Here is a 22242-nt window from a genome sequence, read left to right on the forward strand (position 1 = left end):
TTGAAAAGGAACTTCATACAAGATTAGTAAGAATTGTTAATTTAAAAAAGTGAAAACATTGAAAAGTACTGTAGAAAACAAGTCTATTTATGACTCCACTAACATTTATAAGTACTGACATACAGTCAAAATAGAGATTTGTAGCTTGAGAAAATAATGTTGTAGGCTTGAAAATATAATCTTTGCATTTTGATTCAACTTGTTTTTGTACTTTTTCGTACGATCCCTATTCCCCCCCCCCCTTTTAAATTAACAATTTTTACTAATCTTCTTTCTTAAGTTTTTTATGTCCACTTATGAAGTATAAATTTTAAGTAAGCTACATACGTACATATGCGTTCAGCTGAATGTTACATGTTACATTGGCTATTTTTCCACTCAACCATCACACTGAACTTATTCAAAATAAATAACAAATGTACAACAAAGAATAAACACGTATACTGGTATGTAACTACAACAAACAAAATATAAAGTTGTTCTCAAAGGACCATCTTGAAGGCAAATATGGTATCATTACAGATTTAATGACCAGCTTCCATCATTGTCATAGTTTAGTGTAACAAAAGACGAATAGCAAGAAAAAAAATCTCATCAGAACGGAATAATGTTTCTTCTGAGATAATACAACACAGATTAATGCAATGTAAACAGACGCAGTAACATGCTTACCTTGTTAGGTCTACATGACAAATATGTATGTATGCTGTGAACAAGTGTTTGTTAGAATATGGCGACACAAATAATACATGCAAAACAGACAACAGCGACACACTTAGCGTAAGTCGGCAGTTATCGACAACATTTACAACCGCTACCTTAACACCAACTGTTTAAAAATAGCAATAGCTATATGAAATAGTGCTGTATGCAGTGGTAGTAAATACTGAATACGCACTCCCAAATTCAGATAAATATAAGAAACAGTAGAAGGAATCACCACCGTCGTGTGAGTAGGAAACTTTACTATGGTAATCGTCCACTGTTAAAAACTTGCTAAAATATAATCACGGAAATTCACGTGGAGACAGCAAGCTCGAGTAACAATGAACAAAAGCGGCTCGAATAACGATATGCAACAGCAAAATCGGGAACCCTTCACTTGGAAGTTTCCAATTAATACGCTTGAAAATTTATGAGTTGTACTTTCCAACTAACGCGTACGATAGCTAAACACCGGGTTTTTTATTTTTTTTTTGATGGCGAAAAATTAAGGAGGTCGAATGAAGTTGAAAACTACTCTCTCAGTTCTTTTTTTTCTGCAAAATTCCTGTGCGATCATACACTATAGTAGATATCACTTGCAACAATTTTATAGATGGAGTCATAATAGATATTTGTAGCTTGAGCAAATTGTCAGCAGCAGATCTCCAGCCTTGTTTGCTTACATTTTTAACTATTATCCATGTCGGCTTTTTTAATGTACAGCAATGGGCAGGTAAATGCATAGAGTAAGACACAACCCCACTAAGTGCGTATAAACTTTTACCAGTAGAAAAGAAGCCTTTTTCAATATAACAAATACGTCTAAAACATCGCTTTAAATATAGCTTAGCGCCTTTTATCTTTTAAAGTAATTATTTACTGAGCCAGGTGGCTTTGTGCCTGAGATTTAGTGTAAACACGCGTTTAACAAACGTCGAGTACAAAAGCAGCCGCTCAGAACAACATCACATATATATTTATAACTAAGTAAAACAACTTTCATTGAAAAATAACCAACTTTTAAGTAGGTCATGGACATTGACAGCGCTTCATATAATATATCTGTCAAGGTTTTGGTGCAAAATACCCAACCGATTTTGCTGTAGGCTTGTGAAACAATAATAATAATAATATGAACAAATGAGCAAATTTTGATTTTGTCTACAATCGTGAAATCACATATTTTGATTATTATCAATGTTTGGGTGGTCTTAACTATTGTAAAGTAAAGTTTTGAGTATTGTTTCAAGAATAAGTTTGTTTCTTAAGATGGTATTTGCCCGAATGTTCTGTTAGAGTTTTGAGCAAATTTCTGTGCGATCCTTATTATGACGCACTATCGTGGTTCATGATAGCCAATCATATTCTAGGTAAAAAAAAACAAAACTGGAAAATTATATTCATCATAGAGTTCAGCATTATGAAATATATCTATGCATTCAAAGGCACATGTTACAGTTACGGTTTCATGGCTTTCCCGAATGTCCAAATGATTAAAACGGCGCTTCTAATAATAGTATGTTGAGATATAATCATTCATAATACTCACTTTTACTTTAGTTTATTTTTCCACATGCTGACATTGGTAACCGATGTGCATATTAACTTGTAAAATTAATAATATGACTTGTAGTAAAAAAAAAAAAAGTATTGTTTTAGCATTCGCATAACATTTTAACCGAATTTATTAGTTTAAATAAATCATCACTTAATTCTAAAATAGCTCGGACGTCATCAGAATTACAAATAGCTGAAAGTTGTAGCTGTTACGAAGTAACTTTGTGAATTATGTGAGTGAAATTCAAATCTAGAATTATTTCCTGCAGTAGCAACGATTTTTCTCCTGATTTCTCATCATAATCACAACCTTGTAAATCGCGAGACTGAAAATTTTTTTATTCTCGACAAAGCATTTGTTTTGCTTATTGTACTTTTAATAAATAAACATACACTTGTGATACTTACTAACTTACAATTTTTTGGTTGCATAATAAGATTGAAGTGTAGAGCTAAAATATAATAAAAGAATAATGCATTATTGTTCGAAAATCAGTAACGATAATTGATGTTATTTAACACCTGACTCAAATATAAAGTATATTTACGTCTTCACCGAACTATTAAATGTGTCAGTACAGCCGCAAAAAAAATGCCATTTTAATGGAATCTTTCTATGAAACAGTGGCTCCCCCCCCCGAAACGCATGAGAGCTTGTAATGCTAAAAAAATCGCGGCTCGATCCCTGCGGTGCAGGTAGGCCATTTCACGTAACAGTGAAACCGCGAAATAGTGCAACATTGTTTAAACCTCTTATATATACATATATGAGTATTTTGGTGCATGCATAAATATAATAAAGTGTACGCCAATTAACTCCACCCATACTGTATTAACTCCACCCATACTCCAGTAGAGTTTACCTGACTCCTGATTCATATTTGTATTAAACTCGGTTTTTATTTTGTTTGTTTTTTATAAATCAAAGTTTCCTATTTCAATTTGTATAGTACATAGTATTAAAAAAAAAAACGATTATGATAAACCCAGATTTAGCGTCTAAAGATCTTTCTAGGCAGAATACCATAAATCCCATGAAAATAAAACTTAGTAACAAAGAATCTGATCTCTGAAAATTTGAAATCTAATCATTATCTTTGATACTGGGAAACAGTATTATTATTATCTTCAGTAATTCTTAGTTATCAGTTCAAACTATGTTTCTCATTTCAGAAATAAAGTTCAACGTTAACTGATGTTAGCTGAATAGTTTAATTAAAATCTGAATAATAAATTCATTCTTTTTATTATTTCAATTAACAGTCAGTAATATTATACGGTACCTTTTTCCTCTTTCATTTAATCTCCATGAATGAGAAATATTCAGGGAGACTTATATTTTATTTTGCTCTCCAAGTTTTCTTCATTTTAACATTTTTCTTTTTTTCATCTTTCGTTTATGAATGCGAAGCTTGCTTGGAATATTGGATCTTATTTCATCATTTCCTATATCATGATCTTTAATTATTGGATTATTGTCCGGTGGAATTGAAATATGCTGACTTGCAGATCTCCTGAATTAGAAAACGCACGCACCGTAAACCCGATTATGATTCGCGGTCGACGTTAAGACCTGTCATCAATAGTATGTGTATTTCTTGAAATATAATCCCTGCTTGTGAAATTGGGATTAAATTCAAAATATGTTTGTTTCATACGGCAAAGAAAATTAAATAGAAAATAACATTTTTAAACAACTCATGCATTATATTATTTAAAAGTTACTATTGTTACATTTTAGAATCTTTGAAACGTACACGATGCCAATAATGAAACTTTCCAACAAAGACATATTTCGTACAAAGTATTGCAATAATCCACTTATCTGCGTCTGCATCTGTTGAGTTTCATTTCATTCTATCCCGTTTCTCTGTATTATATGTCTATAGATTTCAATTTGCTATGTATCAATTGATCGAACTATCATTTTCCTAGTGGTGCACCTGTCTGTTTGTTTGTTATTGTTTTATACCGTTCTGTGCAATGAGAGTTTTTTAACCTTGTGGTAGTGTTACAATGTTCATTTTTCCTGTCCGTTGATTTTTGGAATCTTACAACCAATGATCAATAGTAATATGCAGTTATTAAAAAAAAGAATATTTAACAATATCATAAATCGGTAATGGTATGTAATTACCAGTTAACCTGAAAGTAAATATACAATTGTATTCTTCAAAATATATGATAATAGTTACTGTTATTCTACACACACACACACACAAAGTTTATCATAACAATGTTCATCAGTCTGTCTGTCCATTTTCCTGTTTATTTATTTTTTCACTTCTTTATCTGATTCTGAACGCTCTTACTAAAAGTTTCTTCAATTCAATTATAATATAATGATAATAATCCCATTTTTGATCAAGGTCGTTCGATCCACAGCAACATGGAAACTACAGTTATTTTTGTTTTTAATCAACGAACTACGGTATACCATAAAGGGGTTACATTTGATGCACACAGAAATGAAGTTGAGCCGTTGCTTTCTTCCTTATGCATTTCTGTGTTTCTTACACCGTTAATTCTCGAGAAACTGGTGTAATTACTAGCTATGGCTCTTACGCTGTATTTTCTCGAGATACTGACACAGGCAGCTAAACATCTCTGCTTGTTACACTGTATTTTTTCTCGAGATACTGACACAGTTAGACCTGGGTGTCAGTTATGGCGAAGTATATAAACATAAGATATGCCACGATTAAAAATTCGAGAGTTCGATACTTATAGTGTGAACTATATCAATTTAAATGTATCTTTATGTATTAAACGACACTGTGCATAATACCGAATAACGAATGTTTACTTAGGTGCTTCTTCGACGTAGCGTTAACGTTCCAAGTTACACAATAGCAACACAAATCTCCATTGAATGTATGAGCTTAAATCCTACTTTACGTTCCTCAGTTTTCGTGGAATATTTACGTTTGCGTGTGAAACGTTAAAATGATTACTTATCAAAACTTCAGGTAACCTTATTTTTATTTTAGTTTGTGAACTATTTTTAACAATAGTGTGCAGCAGTGCATATTCACTATAATATATATACATTGCAATGCGTTTAACGTGAAATATGTATGGTTGAGTTAGTTTTTCCTGTTTAACGTGAAATATGTATGGTTGAGTTAGTTTTTCCTGTTTAACGTGAAATATGTATGGTTGAGTTAGTTTTCCTGTTTAACATCTTACTCTTGGCCCGGCATGGCCAGGTGGTTAGGGCACTGGACTCGCAATCTGCGAGTCGCGGGTTCGAATCCCCGTCACACCAAAAATGCTCGCCCTTTCAGCCATGGGGGCGTTATAATGTGACGGTCAATCCCACTATTCGTTGGTAAAAGAGTAGCCCAAGAGTTGACGGTGGGTGGTGATGATTAGCTGCCTTCCCTCTAGTCTTACACTACTAAATTAGGGACGGCTAGCGCAGACTTGTCACTCATTAAGATTAGATTCACACTGCGAGAAGTAAGAAACATGACGATAACGTAGTGACGTATGACGGAACAGTACACAGTTCACATTATTCAGACTCTTGCAGAGGAGTTGAAGGCGCGAAATCAACAAAATGGCTGACATTTTTGGTGTTTACTTGTTCTACACGCTTTAATTTATTGAAATTTGTCTTACAGAAACAACAAAGGGGAAAAAAGGAACATTTGTTTTTCATACAGGGGGTAAGTAATAAAACTAAAACATAAATCCTGAAAACTCTTTATGAACTTTTTATAGTAAATAATAACAATACAATTCAAGTTCTGTGGATATTATTAATTTATCGAAAATAATTGGGTGATCCTCTTCGAGCTGAAGGAAAAATATATTTCACACATCAAAATTTTAAACGTTGACGCTGTGATAATTTTGGATGTAGGGGCTAGGTCTATTTCGATAAGCTGATTTGCTAACTTTCGGCCAAAAAAATTGAAACTTTCTCGAAATCACGAAAGGAGATGAGCAGATACGTGAGTAATGGTGTTAACACCTTTCCATCAGCCTTACGTTTCTTATGGGTCACAATTTGCGAGAACAATTTCGCCAGCATGTAGCGGTACAAAAGGTGGTTCGTGAGACGTGGTTCCTAATGTGTGTAGCGTTGATGATACCATTCCACCAAAAGTAGAGGTTTAGGCATCCACCGATAGTTATTTCTGCACACACCTTACTTCCATTCCCACGTTCCTTTATAAAAAATTGGGTTGAATGTGGTTACATGCTCACTCCAAATTAACATACGCTTATTATCTGACTGAAGAGTGAAGCGAAATTCCCGTAAAAAGTTTATTATTCCAGATGCCATTGGTCAACTGGACATGTTCCTGGCGTCATGATAAGGAAACTATGTTCTGTCTTGGTGTGAGAGGAATGCACCTCTTTGAACGTCTGGCATAAAAGGCAATCATTTGAGGTTTATTTCTAATCGTCTTTACACTGAAAAAATATCTAATTGCGGCTGCGAACATATGATTCAGTTTTGGAGCATTTACTCTACGATTGAAGCAAGCCATAATCAATATATAGCAGTCATCTACTTATCTTATGGCTACGCCCCCAGTGGCACAGAAATCGCTAGAAATCGGGTTTCGATACCCGTGGTGGGCAGAGTACAGATAACCCTTTGTGTAGCTTTGTGCTTAACTACAAACGAACAAACTTATGGCTTGTTGTCTACTTTTTCCAGGTTTCTGAGCAACTATAACATTGCCTTGAAAGCGGTTCAACGTTCTGCTAATGATACATTGAGACTCTTCTGACCAATTCTCAACAGCTAATTGTGATTGGCTGATTTCTCTTTTTCCATAGGTTCTCCGCATGAGTGAAATCTCGTGAATAAATTGAGGGCACTTTAAACTCTTGTTATTAACCCCTGATTGATAAATGAGAAAATATTCTGAGACCCAGTTTTTGACCACAAGCTGAATGAACAACCATTTTCAGTGCATATGTCTGGCTTGCATAAAAATTAACTGAGGGAAAATGGTTGATATTATTTCATAACAGTGTTTTTGCTTTATTGTAACTATAATATTATAAATTCTGATTGCCCTTTAATTTTTGATTCAAGGGCCCTTGGTTCGCTTCCCGACGCTGCAAAACCTGTTTCCGCACTTTTGCGTGTGTTATAAGCGTGGCGGTCAGATCCCACTATTCGATTAGAGTAGCACAAAAGTTGGTGTTCGATGCTGTTCACTAGTTGCTTTTCCTCTATAATCTATCAGTTCAAAATTAGGTACGGCTACTAATACAAATAGCCTTCGCGTAGCTTTTTCGCGAATATTCAAAACAAACAAACTAGCCTTTTTATATTATGCCTTGTTTTTATTATTTGACGTCTGACTCTTAAGAAGAGTTGTATCAGCATCTAGACAAAAGTAAGCACACGAGTGTTTTATTCCTCCTTAAGTATTAAACAATGATGCATGTTTGGTGCTTTTAGTTTGTGTATGATAATGATTAACTTTAGAATTACTGAAAAGGTTTTTTTTTTACTGATAGATTTTTTTAAACACATTTTTTTAAAACTTTTTAGCCACAAAATTGTTTGAGCTGGTTACGGAATTCCTAATAATTTAAGAAATACATAAAATGTTTAAACAAAACTACCCTGAATATTGTAATTAATTCCACTAATCACCCCTGGTCTCCCGGTGGGTCAGCGATAAGTTCACGGAATTACAAAACTAAAACCCGGGATTTGGTTTCTCGCGGTGGCAGAGCGTAGATAGCCCCTTGTGTAGCTTTTTTGCTAAAAAAACAAACAAATCATTACTACTTAGGTCCGTAACGTATTTTTGTATAGAAAGTGAGTGATTTCACACTGCAGGTTTTTCAGTCCTTAACACTCGGTGTCGTACCAGGCAAAAACATAAGCTCACTCAATTTGGTGCAATATGTGGACCGCTCCGGTAGGGAATAGTAGGTCGAAGGATCGAAACCTGGCGCCGAACATGCTTTCCCTTTCTGTTGGGGGGTGTGTGTGTTATAATGTGAGGTCAGCCTTATTATTCGTTGTTAAAGAGTAGCCCAAGGGTTGGTGGTGGGTGCTGTCGGACAGTTGCCTTACATGTTTTGAGTACAAAATTAGGGACAGCTACAGATAGCTTTAGCAGTTTTGCAACAAAAAATTAACAATTCTTCAGGAATTCGCTTGAAATATATAAAGAAAAAAGGAAAGAGAGATTAAAACAACAAAAAAGAAATAATTTTATTACTTCTTTATTGTTTAAATATTAAAATTACTTAAGGACATTTGCTTAACATCAATAACAAAAACTAGGTTGACTTCATCTTATAACAAGAGTGAATCCTCAACAGCCGCGGCTGTAATTAGATGTCAAATCGGTCAAGAGATGAAGATATAGCTAAAAGTTTGTACTTGAATAAAAACTCAGAGCCGTTATCCAGCGGCTAAAAAGTTACAAAATACACACTTTAACTTGTAACTTGAGTGTCCTTTTGTTTAATTGCAATAGACAAAATATGTTACAAATAACTTACCGAGTATATAAAACATCCCCTTACTTTGTTGTTAAAGAAATAAATATTTGAACTTTGTTTTAGCATAAAGCTGTAGAGCACGTTATCTGCGCAAAGTTTTACGACTCCACTAGCAAAGGTAAGATAAAGCATGTTTAGCACATTGCTATAGACTCTTCCGATAGATGGGTAAAACAAAATACGCGGTCTAGGTAACTAATGAACGAATATTTGATGTAAAATTATTATCAATGCTATAAGTGTAACTGCCAGTTTGGCCGCCAATTTTGATCTCACTCCTTTTTTGGTCGCACCTTTTTTTCACACCTACGATGTTTTTGATTAGGTATCATGACTTTTTGTCAATACGCACCAACAAACCACATCAAATAAGAAAGTGACACTCGATAGTAACCAACATTATCTTTAGGATCGCAACCCTATTATTCGGAAAAGACCTATACTTTACAGAACCAACCAAATTCTTTCAAATATATGGTGGTAGTTTTTCTCTGGAAAACAGTGTGTTAATTTCCTTTATAGCAACATCATGGAATTTAGATGAACAGTTTCTTTTCATCACCCGTATGCACTCGGTACAGCCGTATCAAGCATCATTATTTACGGTAATTGCTTAAGCTAATATTACGTGATGACGCTAAATGTTCTTTATTTAGGAGAATTTCATAAAATTTAGTAAATCTGTGCTTAAAAGTTGGCAATGAATAATAACTGCCCCCCCCCCGCATGATTCGTTTGAAAACTTGAGCTTGAAACTGCTAATCTAGTTTGCTTGGCCTGTATCTGCACGTCCTTTCACCCTATAGTTTTGCTGTTCTAAATCAGCTGTCTTTAATCCGAATGACAAAAACTAAAAAAAACGTTCCACTTTTACTTTTAGGTAAAGTTGTAGTAAAAATTTCAGACCGATAGCTAACTTGACTTTTTGCGTATGCGTGCGCAAAAAGCTTGGTCAAATTTGAGTGTTTTTTGCACGTGTGGTTTATAATTAGACCAAATTTGACACTTAATCGTAGATTGTAAATATCTACCAGTTTACCAAATTTGAAAAAAATCCATAACAATTAAGTATGTTTTTTTTCAAATAAATTTTCCGTAATTTTGGTGCGATGTAAAAAAAAAGGAAAATAATTCAATAAAAATTGGAGATTTTATATCTCGTGGATTTCTTAATGGATTGCCTTGAAATTTGGTATGTGAAGTTAGGGTCCAGTTGAGTACATTCACTGAAAATATGTGATAGTTTGGATTACCAAATTCGTTTTAGCCCCGGCATAGTGGCTCATAGAAAGTACAAACTTTTAGCTCAAAGCTCTGTTATCTCTTGACCGATTTGAGGTCTAATTATAGTTTTTGTCTCTGGAAGTCAAACCCTTTCGACTGATGTATTCGACCATGCCCAAGATCTCATAAATTAATTTACTCTAATCCTGTATAAAAGAATTTCAGTTTGAGGGTAGGCTGGTAGAGATCCTGACGAGTAATAAAATCAAATCAGGTATAAGCGCGCCCCACGCTTGGTAGTTCTGACGCACAAAAATATAGCTAATAAAAAAAGGGGAGGGGGAGGTTTCATAAGATAATTTATAAAATAATTTCAAGTGCCATGGTTATTGAGGATTCCCTCTTGTTATTGTTGGGTGTTGTTGTTTTTTCAGGTATTGGAACAACTTTATTCGAAGACATAGTACAGTCAAGTAAATGAAAAAGAAAACTTGCATTGGTGGATGAATTAGAGGGCAAGGATGGTCATTCTGTTTTGCATGCTATATATGATGGCGGTTGGTCTCAAAGGAGCTACGGTCATGCCAACTCTGAATGTGTAATAATCATCGGTGTAAAAAGACCGAATATACTGTTTCTAGAAGCTAGAAATGAACTTTGAAGTTTGTGCACTCGACAAAACATATCGAAGAGCAAAATGAAATCATGAACAGCGATAGAGGCCTTAGTGAATGGGTTTCAAGTTAGTGAAAAAAAAGAAACTACACGGAGTGAGATACTCTAGGATTGTTGCAGACGAAGATTGTAGTGTATGCCACAAGATTTTGGAAGCTGAACTTAAGGGAGAACCGTAGATAAAAACTTTAAATGCCAACCACGCAAGTCTCTGTATAGGATTTCAGAAGATTCTGTCAAAAACACAAGAAATCCGAGTCTTTCTCGTATACAGAGAATGAAGTGGTATACCAGAGGGACCATTTCAGTATATTTTCGCAATGGTGGAAATGTACAAAAACGAAATACCAATGAAATGTAACCGCAAGTTTCTAGCCAAAAATTCCAGATGCCGTTGACTACTTAGTATGCAAGGCTGACAGACCGGTGACAAACCAAACCAAAAACTGTGTAGAAAAACCTATATGAGATTAGACGAAGATAAACCGATCACAGAGAGGGTCTATAACCATAGCTGTCAAGGAGATGGAATGGTATTTTATTCATGTCCTCGTTGACATTACAGGTGCCGAAAAGCCCGTCGGTAAATTGGAAAGAAAACTGTTACTCGAATAGATGTAACACAGTTAAAAAGGCTCATAACATAATATTCAAAGAAACATCGACCAAGTAGAAAGACCGACTAAAAATGCAAGAGGAAAAGCACCATAATGCTAGAATACTGCAACCATATTTCCCACAAAAAGTTTATGAGGCAAAGAAAAGTGAATTTCTAAGAGGTTTGCTTCTAAAAGACATCATGAACTGGCGGAGAAAACCAAATAACAGGCAAACAGCCGAATCGAGAGGGAAAAAAGAAGCGTTCAATTTTGGAGAAAAGTGCAGAATGAGAGAGAAAAAGAAGTTCTTGTAAAGCTACACTAAAACGTCTTATTTATTCTACAGAAGTTCAAAATGCTTCAATTGACTATAGAAGACATTCATAGGAGTTACCTATAAAAATTGTACGAGGACATTTATGGTATACTTGTTTCATGGTTCGGACCATTTATTGAATCGATGTGACAAAATTCTCCAACTCAGACACTTTTTCTCTGTTATTCGTGTTGCTTTTTATTTGACTTTGCACGCTGTCCTTGTATAAATGATTATTTTCAATAGTAGCACAAACGCAAGAGAACTAAGAACAAAGATGCGTTTATTTACAAATCATGTTATAAAGGTAAGTAGAAAAACGTACGTTAAACTACAACTGGGCTTCAATTTCCAGCCCTTATATAGAATCTTGTACGAGCCCTTCAGTGGCACAGCGGTATGTCTGTGAACTTATACCGCTAGAAACTGGGTTTCGGTCCCCGTGGTGGGCAAAGCACAGATAGCCCATTGTTTAGCTTTGTGCTTAACTGCAAACAAACAAAAATCTTATATGGCATTGCCCCCTAGGTCACGTGATATGCATACACTGTTCGATACTTGAATCGGAAGCACATTATGCTAACATAATAATAGGTAGGCAAACAACGGTTTATAAATCTACCTATTATTACACAGTTCGAGTTACATACACTTCACCATTCTGAGTCGGAGCTTTTGCTGTAATAATTAATTGAAAAGCACAGTAGTTCACTAATTAAAAGAGCAGATAGATTGAATCGCCATCATTGTGCAGGGTCAAATCAGGAGTTGTGTGTCTGTGATTTTCATTCATGTGTGTATATTGTTTACATCTACAGAAGTAGATATATCGTATATATATATCTATATATTTATATATCGTATAACCCGTGAAGTGTGTAGACTAACTGCTTGTACTTAACAACCGGATTACTCTAAGCCATTAAATCAAGCAACATTACAGTAGAGAAATGTATTGTTTACGTGTGTTATACAGGTATAAGTTTACTCTACTCTACATTACATGAATTAATATATTTACTCACAGAGACACACTGCTCTTTAGTGTCTTTGTGTTTAGTTCATTGGTGGTACAACATAGTAAAGCCAATCACACAACTTTTCGCTATCATACTCGAAACATGGCTTCTTAGAAGCTGATCTTGATGGTTTATTATAATATTGCAGCGTCAAAAATCAGGATAGAAAGATTAAAACGAAACCATAATTACCATAAAGTACAAGGATAACTACACATATATTGTTATGTTATAATATGGACTCTGAAATATAATATGTTATAACAGTAACAAGTTGTTATGATAAGAACACCGAAAAGAATGAGAAAATTGAAAAAAGCCGATACTTTTTGGTGCACAGCAATGTTTCCCAAGTTTGATTAGTTTGATCTCCACGTGCCACATACCCCCCCCCCCCCCCCACGTGGCACCACAGCGGTATTTCTTCGGACTTACAACGCTAGAAACCGGGTTTCTATACCAGTGGTGGGCAGAGCACGAACAGCCCATTGCGTAACTTTGTGCTTAATTACAAACAAACTCATAACCAAACCAAAAAAATGTAGCTATCTCTGTTGCACAGGATAAACAACGAAAATACTTCCGACGTGAGTACCAACTCGGAAAAGAAGAATAAGAACTAGCTTGAATTAAAACTAGTTGCTCCAAACTTAAGGCACACATTTTTTACAACAGTAAAAATTCAGTCAGCAACTATACAAACTATATTCTTTATTTTACCGTCATTGTTGAGTTTGATCATACTTCATTACGATATTTCACACAACCTTCTTCCTACCACAGTTCTGTTGAATATGTTCAACACAGCTGTGTTTCTGATATATTACGTATTGTTCATTTTAAATTACTCTGTAGAAGATTCTCAATATAGCCTTGTTTCTACTATATTACGTATTGTTTATTCTAAATTACTGTGTAGAAGATGCTCATTATAGCCTTGTTTCTGCTGTATTACGTATTGTTCATTCTAAATTACTCTGTAGAAGATGCTCAACACAGCCTTGTTTCAATTTTGTTACGATCGAAAATGTATAGCGAAGACTACTTCCCGCCATTTTACTATTTTACACAATGTAAATTTTTGCATCAAATGTATGTTGTTGTTTTTTATTTGAACACGTGTATGACTACAAAGTTTGAAGGCTGTTAGAAAGCCACAAGAATGTTTCCTGATTTTATTGTATTGGAAAATATAACAACATGTGTCCTGTTCATCAGACAATCATAGACACTAAACGGTATTATATAAATACATGATTATACAGAATCTGTGTGATACAAAAATGATCAAAGCTGAATAACCTAAGTTTGATGGTTGGCTACAGATTATTAAAAGTGCGTGCCGCTTGTCATTTGTTGTTCTGTACTATATCAAACGTTGATGTTGGACATCAGGTTATGCTGGTGTTTTGTACTATATCAAACGTTGATGTTGGACATCAGGTTATGCTGGTGTTTTGTACTGTATCAAACGTTGATGTTGGACATCAGGTTATGCTGGTGTTTTGTACTGTATGAAACGTTGATATTGGACATCAGGTTATGCTGGTGTTTTGTACTATATCAAACGTTGATGTTGGACATCAGGTTATGCTGCTGTTTTGTACCGTATCAAACGTTGATGTTGGACATCAGGTTATGCTGCTGTTTTGTATTGTATCAAACCTTGATGTTGTACATAAGGTTATGCTGCTGTTTTGTACCGTATCAAACGTTGATGTTGGACATCAGGTTATGCTGGTGTTTTGTACTATATCAAACGTTGATGTTGGACATCAGGTTATGCTGCTGTTTTGTACCGTATCAAACGTTGATGTTGGACATACGGTTATGCTGCTGTTTTGTACCGTATCAAACGTTGATGTTGGATATCAGGTTATGCTGCTGTTTTGTACTGTATCAAACCTTGATGTTGGAGATCAGGTTATGCTGGTGTTTTGTACTATACCAAACGTTGATGTTGGAGATCAGGTTATGCTGAGTAGGGAATGATAACTCTTTGTTTCGAATTCATCAAGGAAATTAAATTTGCTATAATTGCGAAAAAAAAGGAAAGATAAAACCATGACAAATGTTATCGTAGCCTAGCGCATGTAGGCCTATCTTCTAAAACCATGACAAATGTTATCGTAGCCTAGCGCATGTAGGCCTATCTTCTAAAACCATGACAAATATTGTCGTAGCCTAGCGCATGTAAGCCTATCTTCTAAAAATGTCTCATTTTGTTCACTGAGTAGTTTAGAAAAATGTAAGTAAAGGGTAGTTATAGGAACAATCATAATGTGTTTTATTACCTGCTGAAATATCTAGCTATTATGTAAAACACGTTTTTAATGTTCATAAACCGTCCGTGTAAGAAATTCACTTTAAATAGATCACATGCATTGTCAACTTCCAAATATATCTTCTTCGTGAAATTGATTACTTCGATCTAACTTACATATTGAAATGCACAGAAACAATTTTATTTTACGTGTCGAGGTTTTTTTTATAGGATTATAATCCTAACGCATTAATTAAAGAGCGAGACATTATAAGATGTCAGTTTTTCTCGTCCGAGGGAAATCCCCCGCAGAGTTATGTTCACTATGCAGTTATCTACCTACGTGTGCGTGAAAGTATTAGTAGTATGACCACCTAACACTTACTTTCAACAATGGGTGTTATGCTTATAGTATCTAGGCATGCTGTTACTGACCAAAAGTGGTAAAATTATAATAGACAAAGACGTTTCTAGGCGTCGGAAGCAAAATGTGTGTTTAGGAAAGGGGGGGGGGTCTAAGTTGCAAGTGAATCAAGCTTGGGCGGAGACTACGGAGGGGTGTTGAGGGAATTCTCTTCCGAAATTTCTTTCTACAGTTCGAATGGTGGATATTTGAGCCCATGCTCATGTTTTTGTTTTGTTTCACTGTCTGTTTCCGACTGGATATTTCCAGCAACCAAATTCATTTTAAAATCCTTATCCGTTGATAATGAGTCTCATTATTTTGAACATAAAAAACACGATTGTAGTTAGGGGCGTTATAAACCTATCAACATTTATTGAGGAACTGAATGCCCCACCCCCGATTCAATGATAAAATGACATATTCTGCGAATTTCTTGTTATGCATACAGTACGTCAAGCGTAGCTTATTTATTTTTGTATTTTTTTATTATATTTCAGAATTCTCCAGTATTTTGCAGATACTAAGATAGCAAACAGTTTTTCTCGGGGTTTTACCAATCATCTTGTTTCTTAAGGACATCCATTAGCAGCTAGCTACAAGTCTACTATACTAGTAAGATCTTTAATTTGAAGGTGGATGAAATGAGAGGTTACATCGCCCACACCCGTTCTCTACCTTGTAGTTTATTTACTCACAAGGTTGTCACACGTTTTCGCGGAACGTGTTATTGACAAGTCGGGCGTGCTGTTATTACCTAACAAATCTAATTTCTCAGATCTTATAGGAAATAGTAGCTGTGACTTCAAACTTTAAATCAAAACCTGGAGAAACATTAAAGTATGGAAGGAAAAGAAGTACGATCAGATAGTGAGAATTATCACATTGTTTTGTAGTTTTTTCATGGGGGATTTTTTTGTCAGTTAAATACGACTTGTATTTCGAATAATGTATGGATAATACACACACACACATATATATATATGTATGTATAAATTTAAATGTATATACTTTTGGTTACCATTTTGTATACAAGGTTTAAACATATATTTACAGGAACACAGCCACAAATCCTACAGACCTTTATGTGTTCTCACGTTTCGGTTGAACTACGCAGTGCACGAGCTTAACCCGATGGGATTTCATTTGGTGAACGTTGCATTACACGTCGTAGTTTGCATTCTCTATCTCAGGTAAGTTTTCAAAAGTCTTCATCGAATAAAATCTGTTATAGAATAAAATGTATATTTTGAATGAAAAGAATCTGGCTCCTTATTCCAACAGTTGTAAAATTTCCAGGCGTAAAGCTGTTTTCCTTATGTACAGAATAGGTTGAAAGATTATGTATGTGGCGTTCTCGTGTCTGGCAGCATTTTCTGTGGAGTAATTAGGCTGTCAGAAATATCCCTGATCTTTAAGTGATCTTTCCTTTATCTCTGAATGGACGAATCGTTTATGACTTATACAATGAATTAAAACAGTTTTCGTTTGTGACATGTCGAATAATTGTCTAATTATTAAATAAGTTGTTCTTTTTCTGTCTCCGTATTTTATATTAAAAAAAACAGTTCCTTTTTTTATTATCACGAAAGCGTTATCTTGGATTAAATACCAATAATAGTTATATTTTACTTGTATTCCTAGACATATTGTAAATAATTTTGCTATGAGACTTTGCGCTGTAGTAAAGCTATCCTGCCAACAATGTTTAACTTTTTTTGTACAGAAAATGTATATATAAACTATCATTAATAAGCACTAAAGCCCCCCAGTGGCACAGCGGTATGTCTGCGGACTTACAACGCTAGAATTCGGGTTTGGATACGCGTGGTGGGCAGAGCACAGATTGCCCATTGTGTAGCTTTGTGCTTAATTACAAACAAAGAAACAAACAATAAGCACTAAAACTTTTGGGGCATTTTATTCGAAATTTAGCCATTCTTGGATCGAATAAATTAATATAAATTTAAATTACGATACACATTAACCTGTTTCTCTTGGGTAATGCATACTGTAAAATAAAAGTAACATCTAGAAACTGTGTGGTTTATATAAATAATCTACCTATTTTTTACACCGTCTTTACGCAAATATCATAAAGTATTAAATCAAATTTATTTTATTACTTTTACCATTTACCTTGATTTTCATGTATTCATTAATCATCATGAGCACTGTATTTCGTGTATTCATTAATCATCAGGGTCACTGTATTTCATGTATTCATTAATTATCATCAGGAGTAGTGTATTTCATGTATTCATTAATCATCAGGAGTACTGTAGTTCATGTATTCATTAATCATCAAGAGCACTGTAGTTCATGTATTCATTAATCATCATCAGGAGTACTGTATTTCATGCATTCATTAATCATCAGAGGCACTGTATTTCATGTATTCATTAATCATCAGGAGTACTGTATTTCATGTATTCATTAATCATCAGGAGTACTGTAGTTCATGTATTCATTAATCATCAGGAGCACTGTATTTCATGTATTCATTAATCATCATCAGGAGTACTGTATTTCATGTATTCATTAATCATCATCAGGAGTACTGTATTTCATGTATTCATTAATCATCAGGAGTACTGTATTTCATGTATTCATTAATCATCAGGAGTACTGTATTTTATGTATTCATTAATCATCAGGAGTATTGCGATTATTGTGCTGTTTGTCTAGTTAGCACCTGAACACGTGGTAAACAGTTTTTATTATAAAGCTAGGATGTCTCGAAGTATGTATCGTAAAATAAAAAAAAACAATGCTATGAACATTACGTTGGAGTTGATCAAATATCTCTACTTTCCTCAGAGGATGTATTGTAAAAAGGAACAATATTATAAGCATTATGGTGGGATTTACCTGACATCTGTATCTACCCCGGAGCACGTGTTGTAAAAAAAGTAAATAGTGTTGTAAGCATTACTTTCACCTTTGACATTTATCAGACATTTAAGAGAATCAAACCTTCGAAGTAATAATTTTTCAAGAAATACTATATAAACTATAAAACATACCCTTAGGAACACCTTGAAAAATTAAGTTCCCATGCAGCTTCGTCTTTAAGCAATGACAGTTTGAAAGACTGGGAATTAAACATGTCGAAAAGAACAAAACTTTTCAATATTTCAGTAATTTCTAATAACAATAAAACAATGGACTTTATTGTGAGATATGCTCGTAGCGTAGTTTAATTTTAAAAACTACGAAACTTTAATTATCAAATTCTTCCTCCTTATTTAGTTTGAAGATTTTTTATCCACTGACTAATCGTAAAAGTGAATCTGTTTGTTTGTTGTTAAGCACAAATCTGCACATCATCATCTGAGCCATCAGGGGGAGGAAGCAATTAAGTTTGAAAATATAACAACTCGTGGCACATTAAAATAATTAAAGAAAGTGTTACAAACAATAGAGTTACGATATTCAGTAACGTCTCCTATGGTTCCCACAACTAGAATCTCTTGAAAATATATAATGTTTCATTTAATGTGGTGGAACAAAAACGTCTGACGAAATAAACCGTTTTTGTTCTGAACAATAAATGTTTTAATTTATGTTAAGAGACGAAAGGTCTTGATAACCCTTACATTTTATCAGTTTTTTTAATCACTGAAAGTCCATAAAGATTGTTTTTAAGAAGTGCGTCTTTAGAAATCCCTAAATTATTATACGGACATTCTAGTGTTGGAAACGTCAGAGAAATCAAATAAATTTTTTAAGTAATAATTTATTATTGTATCATAATTACCTCAACAATTACTACCGATAAATAGTTTTTTGTTTTTTTTTATAGTGCTTTGTTATATATATCGTCATAAAAACCTTGTAACTTCGTTAGATTGGTTAGGAAGAGGATTGATTAAGTCGCTTAACAACGAAAAACTTTAAAAGACTTACGTAGTGTTGAAACAGTTAATTACTGTTATGACATTTACTCGTAAATGCTTGAATAATTGGCCTGCATGGTTTAACTTAAGTAACGTTACCTTCTGGAGATTCGGAATGAAGGTGTTATCCTGAATAACTGGCCTCTATGACTTACATCTCCTTTTTTTTTCTTGTCAGATTTTAACTGGGATTATAAGATTTAAAGAAAACTGGCATGCCTCAAATAGTCAGAAACTTTACTATCTTATAAATAACCAGTAGCATCAAAGTAAGGAGAGAAAATTCCTTACCAATCTTACTAGTTCGTTTTAGTGTTAGAAGCTTCCTCTTGTGTTATTGTATCCATGATAACAAATCACCCAGGCTTATGGTTATTTTAGATTACTACAAATGATTGATTGAACAAACAAGTTAGTAAAGTAAGTTTAAAAACGTATGTAGTATTTAAAACTTTAGAACATTGAATAACAATTTAACAAATGAGGGTATTTTTTAGTGCTTCTTATAGAGTAGTATATTCAAGAATAGATATTAGAAAGTAATCATGATAGTGTAAGCGTCTCGTGCAAAGACTAATGCAGACAAGAAATATTTCAACTAGAACAAAAAACATTTTCAAAGATTTTGAAGGTCTGTTTATGTTAATTATTGTTATTAACTTCCTTGTTGTTTCGTTTTTACACAACGCAGAGTCTGTCACATGTTCCTATCTGACTTGGCAAGCTTGGTTGCGGCTATGTTTTTTGCCATCCACCCCATCCATACGGAAGCTGTAAGTAACATGCCATACTGATGTTTCTATTGTTCTAGTATTATGGCATACCGATGTTTCTATTGTTCTAGTATTATGACATACCGATGTTTCTATTGTTCTAGTATTATGGCATACCGATGTTTTAGTTGTTCTAGTATTATGACATACCGATGTTTTAGTTGTTCTAGTATTATGACATACCGATGTTTCTATTGCTCTAGTATTATGGCATACTGATCTTTTAGTTTTCTAGTATTATGACATACTGCTGTTTTAGTTGTTCTAGTATTATGACATACCGATGTTTTAGTTGTTCTAGTATTATGACATACCGATGTTTTAGTTGTTCTAGTATTATGACATACCGATGTTTCTGATGTTCTATTGTGTTTTTTATTCCCTGCCTTATCGTATTATTATTTTTTGTTTCTTTTTTGTAATGTTTCTGTCTGATAGACAGAAAAACTACTTTTATAAGTCACTTATTTCTCTCCGTTTGCAATACTCGAATGTGAAGAAGGAGATTGAGTTTATTTTAAGGATTTAACTTAACTCGAAAACAACAAGATAGGGCGGTATAACCAGATAAATATATTGAAAACAATCTAAAGGATAACTTAATTACTTTATATATCTTACAAAACAAACTCTTACTATGTTACTGTGCTGAAGTGGCTTAGTGATTAACGAGCTCTGATTGTGAATCCTAGGATTTACGGTTCGCGGCCCGCTTTAGAGCCGCCGGTGTGCAGTAAGAGTAACTGTCAGATTCCATTATTCGGTCAGACAAGAATAGCAAATAGTTGGGCAGTGGGTGCCGTTGGCTGGTTGCTTTCCCTCTAGTCTGTCAGTTCAGAATTAGGGAAGGCCATGTACAGATATCCTTTTATGTGGCATTGCACGAAACTTCTGAAACAAACAAAATACGTTTGTGCTCTTTTGCATCGAGTAAAATTAAAAATAATTAAGAGATAGATTTTAGCGCTATGAATTGAAGCATGAATAGTGCGATTCAGGTAAGACGTGAGCGACTTCACTATCTTTTAGAAAGTCTGACTTAAATATTTTTGAAACTATTTTTTAAAAGAGTGAAGATTGATATATAGTTTTAAAAGAAATATTTAGATAACTTTTCGTAGGCCACTTCAATTTGTCACATCTGTCTGTTAAAAGACGAATTATCCTTATATCTCAGTGGGATTTTAAATCAAGAAACAAACTGATGGTAAAAGTTTGCATCGTCTGTTACTCAGAAGACGCAAACCTAAGTTTAAAGTAGACGCTTTTTTGTTCTTTCTTGGTTTTTTGTGTATTTTCTTAAGATATGGCAAACAATGATATTTGCTAACATTAACGAACTGTGAAATTACATATAAGTTTAAGCATAAGTTTAGTTTCGGAGTTTTCATATTTGTGTTTTAAAATGTATATGTCCAGGTGACAGGTGTTGTAGGCCGAGCAGAAACGTTGTCGTCCGTATTTTTTCTTCTTGCTTTCATTGCTTATACCAAGTGCATGTCGGGCAAAGGAAGAAACACAGGTAGGTGGACATTTAAATCCATAATTTTTTGCTGACGTAAATTGCTATAAGAGTTGTTACGTATTACAATTTCTAATAGCCTAAAACTGAGTTGAATTGTAATTTAGATTTAGTAGTTAAATAAATGCCGATATATATCCAATTCATGATATTTGCCAACAAGATTGATACAGGCAGTTTTCTTTGTTTTATACAAATCTACTTTAATATACAAATAATAATATAATTTACAATAACGGTTATTACAAACAGCTACTACAAACAATGATTTATATACAAAAGTTCCACAAACTTACAAGCAATACAAAGTCTTCTTTCTAGTCTGAAACTTCCTTGATGTCTTATCGAGTGTTCACGATGAGCGAGTTAATTTCGAGTTGACGTAGGTACAATTCGCTTAATAGGGAGCTAGCCAGCTCTGTTGATTCGCCGATTAGAGGTCGAGCTTGAGTTTTTTACCGCTGAAGTTATATAATGTCTTCGTTAAAGTACTAGTGTCCGATATGAATCCACTGAAGTTAAATGGTTTATAGTGTTCGAAATTTATAAATGTTCCTGTTCAAATATCTGAAGTTTTTCGATTAATAAGCGTTAATCACAATTATAGCTTCCGAGGTTTATAGTATACCAACTATAGCAAGCCAATAATAGATACTGTTTTTTGGCGCGTCGCGTTGGTTATATTTATAGACGTGTGGAGAGTTTCTCGAAATTTCAGTTTTACCTAACAATACTGACGCTAACACTAGCGTTTACGTTTAGTACGTAACTACGAACTATACTACGTTGGTTACG

General features: G+C 34.1%; 1 protein-coding gene across 1 annotated transcript in view; it reads left to right on the forward strand.

Moving 5' to 3' along the window:
* LOC106467385 (transmembrane and TPR repeat-containing protein 3-like) overlaps window positions 1-22242 on the forward strand; it is a gene marked incomplete at its 3' end in the record, with an annotated part of 57572 nt that overhangs the window by 18417 nt on the left and 16913 nt on the right. Inside the window, exons 2-4 of the mRNA XM_022395563.1 lie at window positions 16310-16446; window positions 19844-19925; window positions 21345-21447. Coding sequence (XP_022251271.1) covers window positions 16310-16446; window positions 19844-19925; window positions 21345-21447 — 322 coding nt within the window. The remainder of the gene's footprint in view (window positions 1-16309; window positions 16447-19843; window positions 19926-21344; window positions 21448-22242) is intronic.

Source organism: Limulus polyphemus, unplaced genomic scaffold (assembly GCF_000517525.1).
Source record: "Limulus polyphemus unplaced genomic scaffold, Limulus_polyphemus-2.1.2 Scaffold2595, whole genome shotgun sequence".
Lineage (NCBI taxonomy): Eukaryota > Metazoa > Arthropoda > Merostomata > Xiphosura > Limulidae > Limulus > Limulus polyphemus.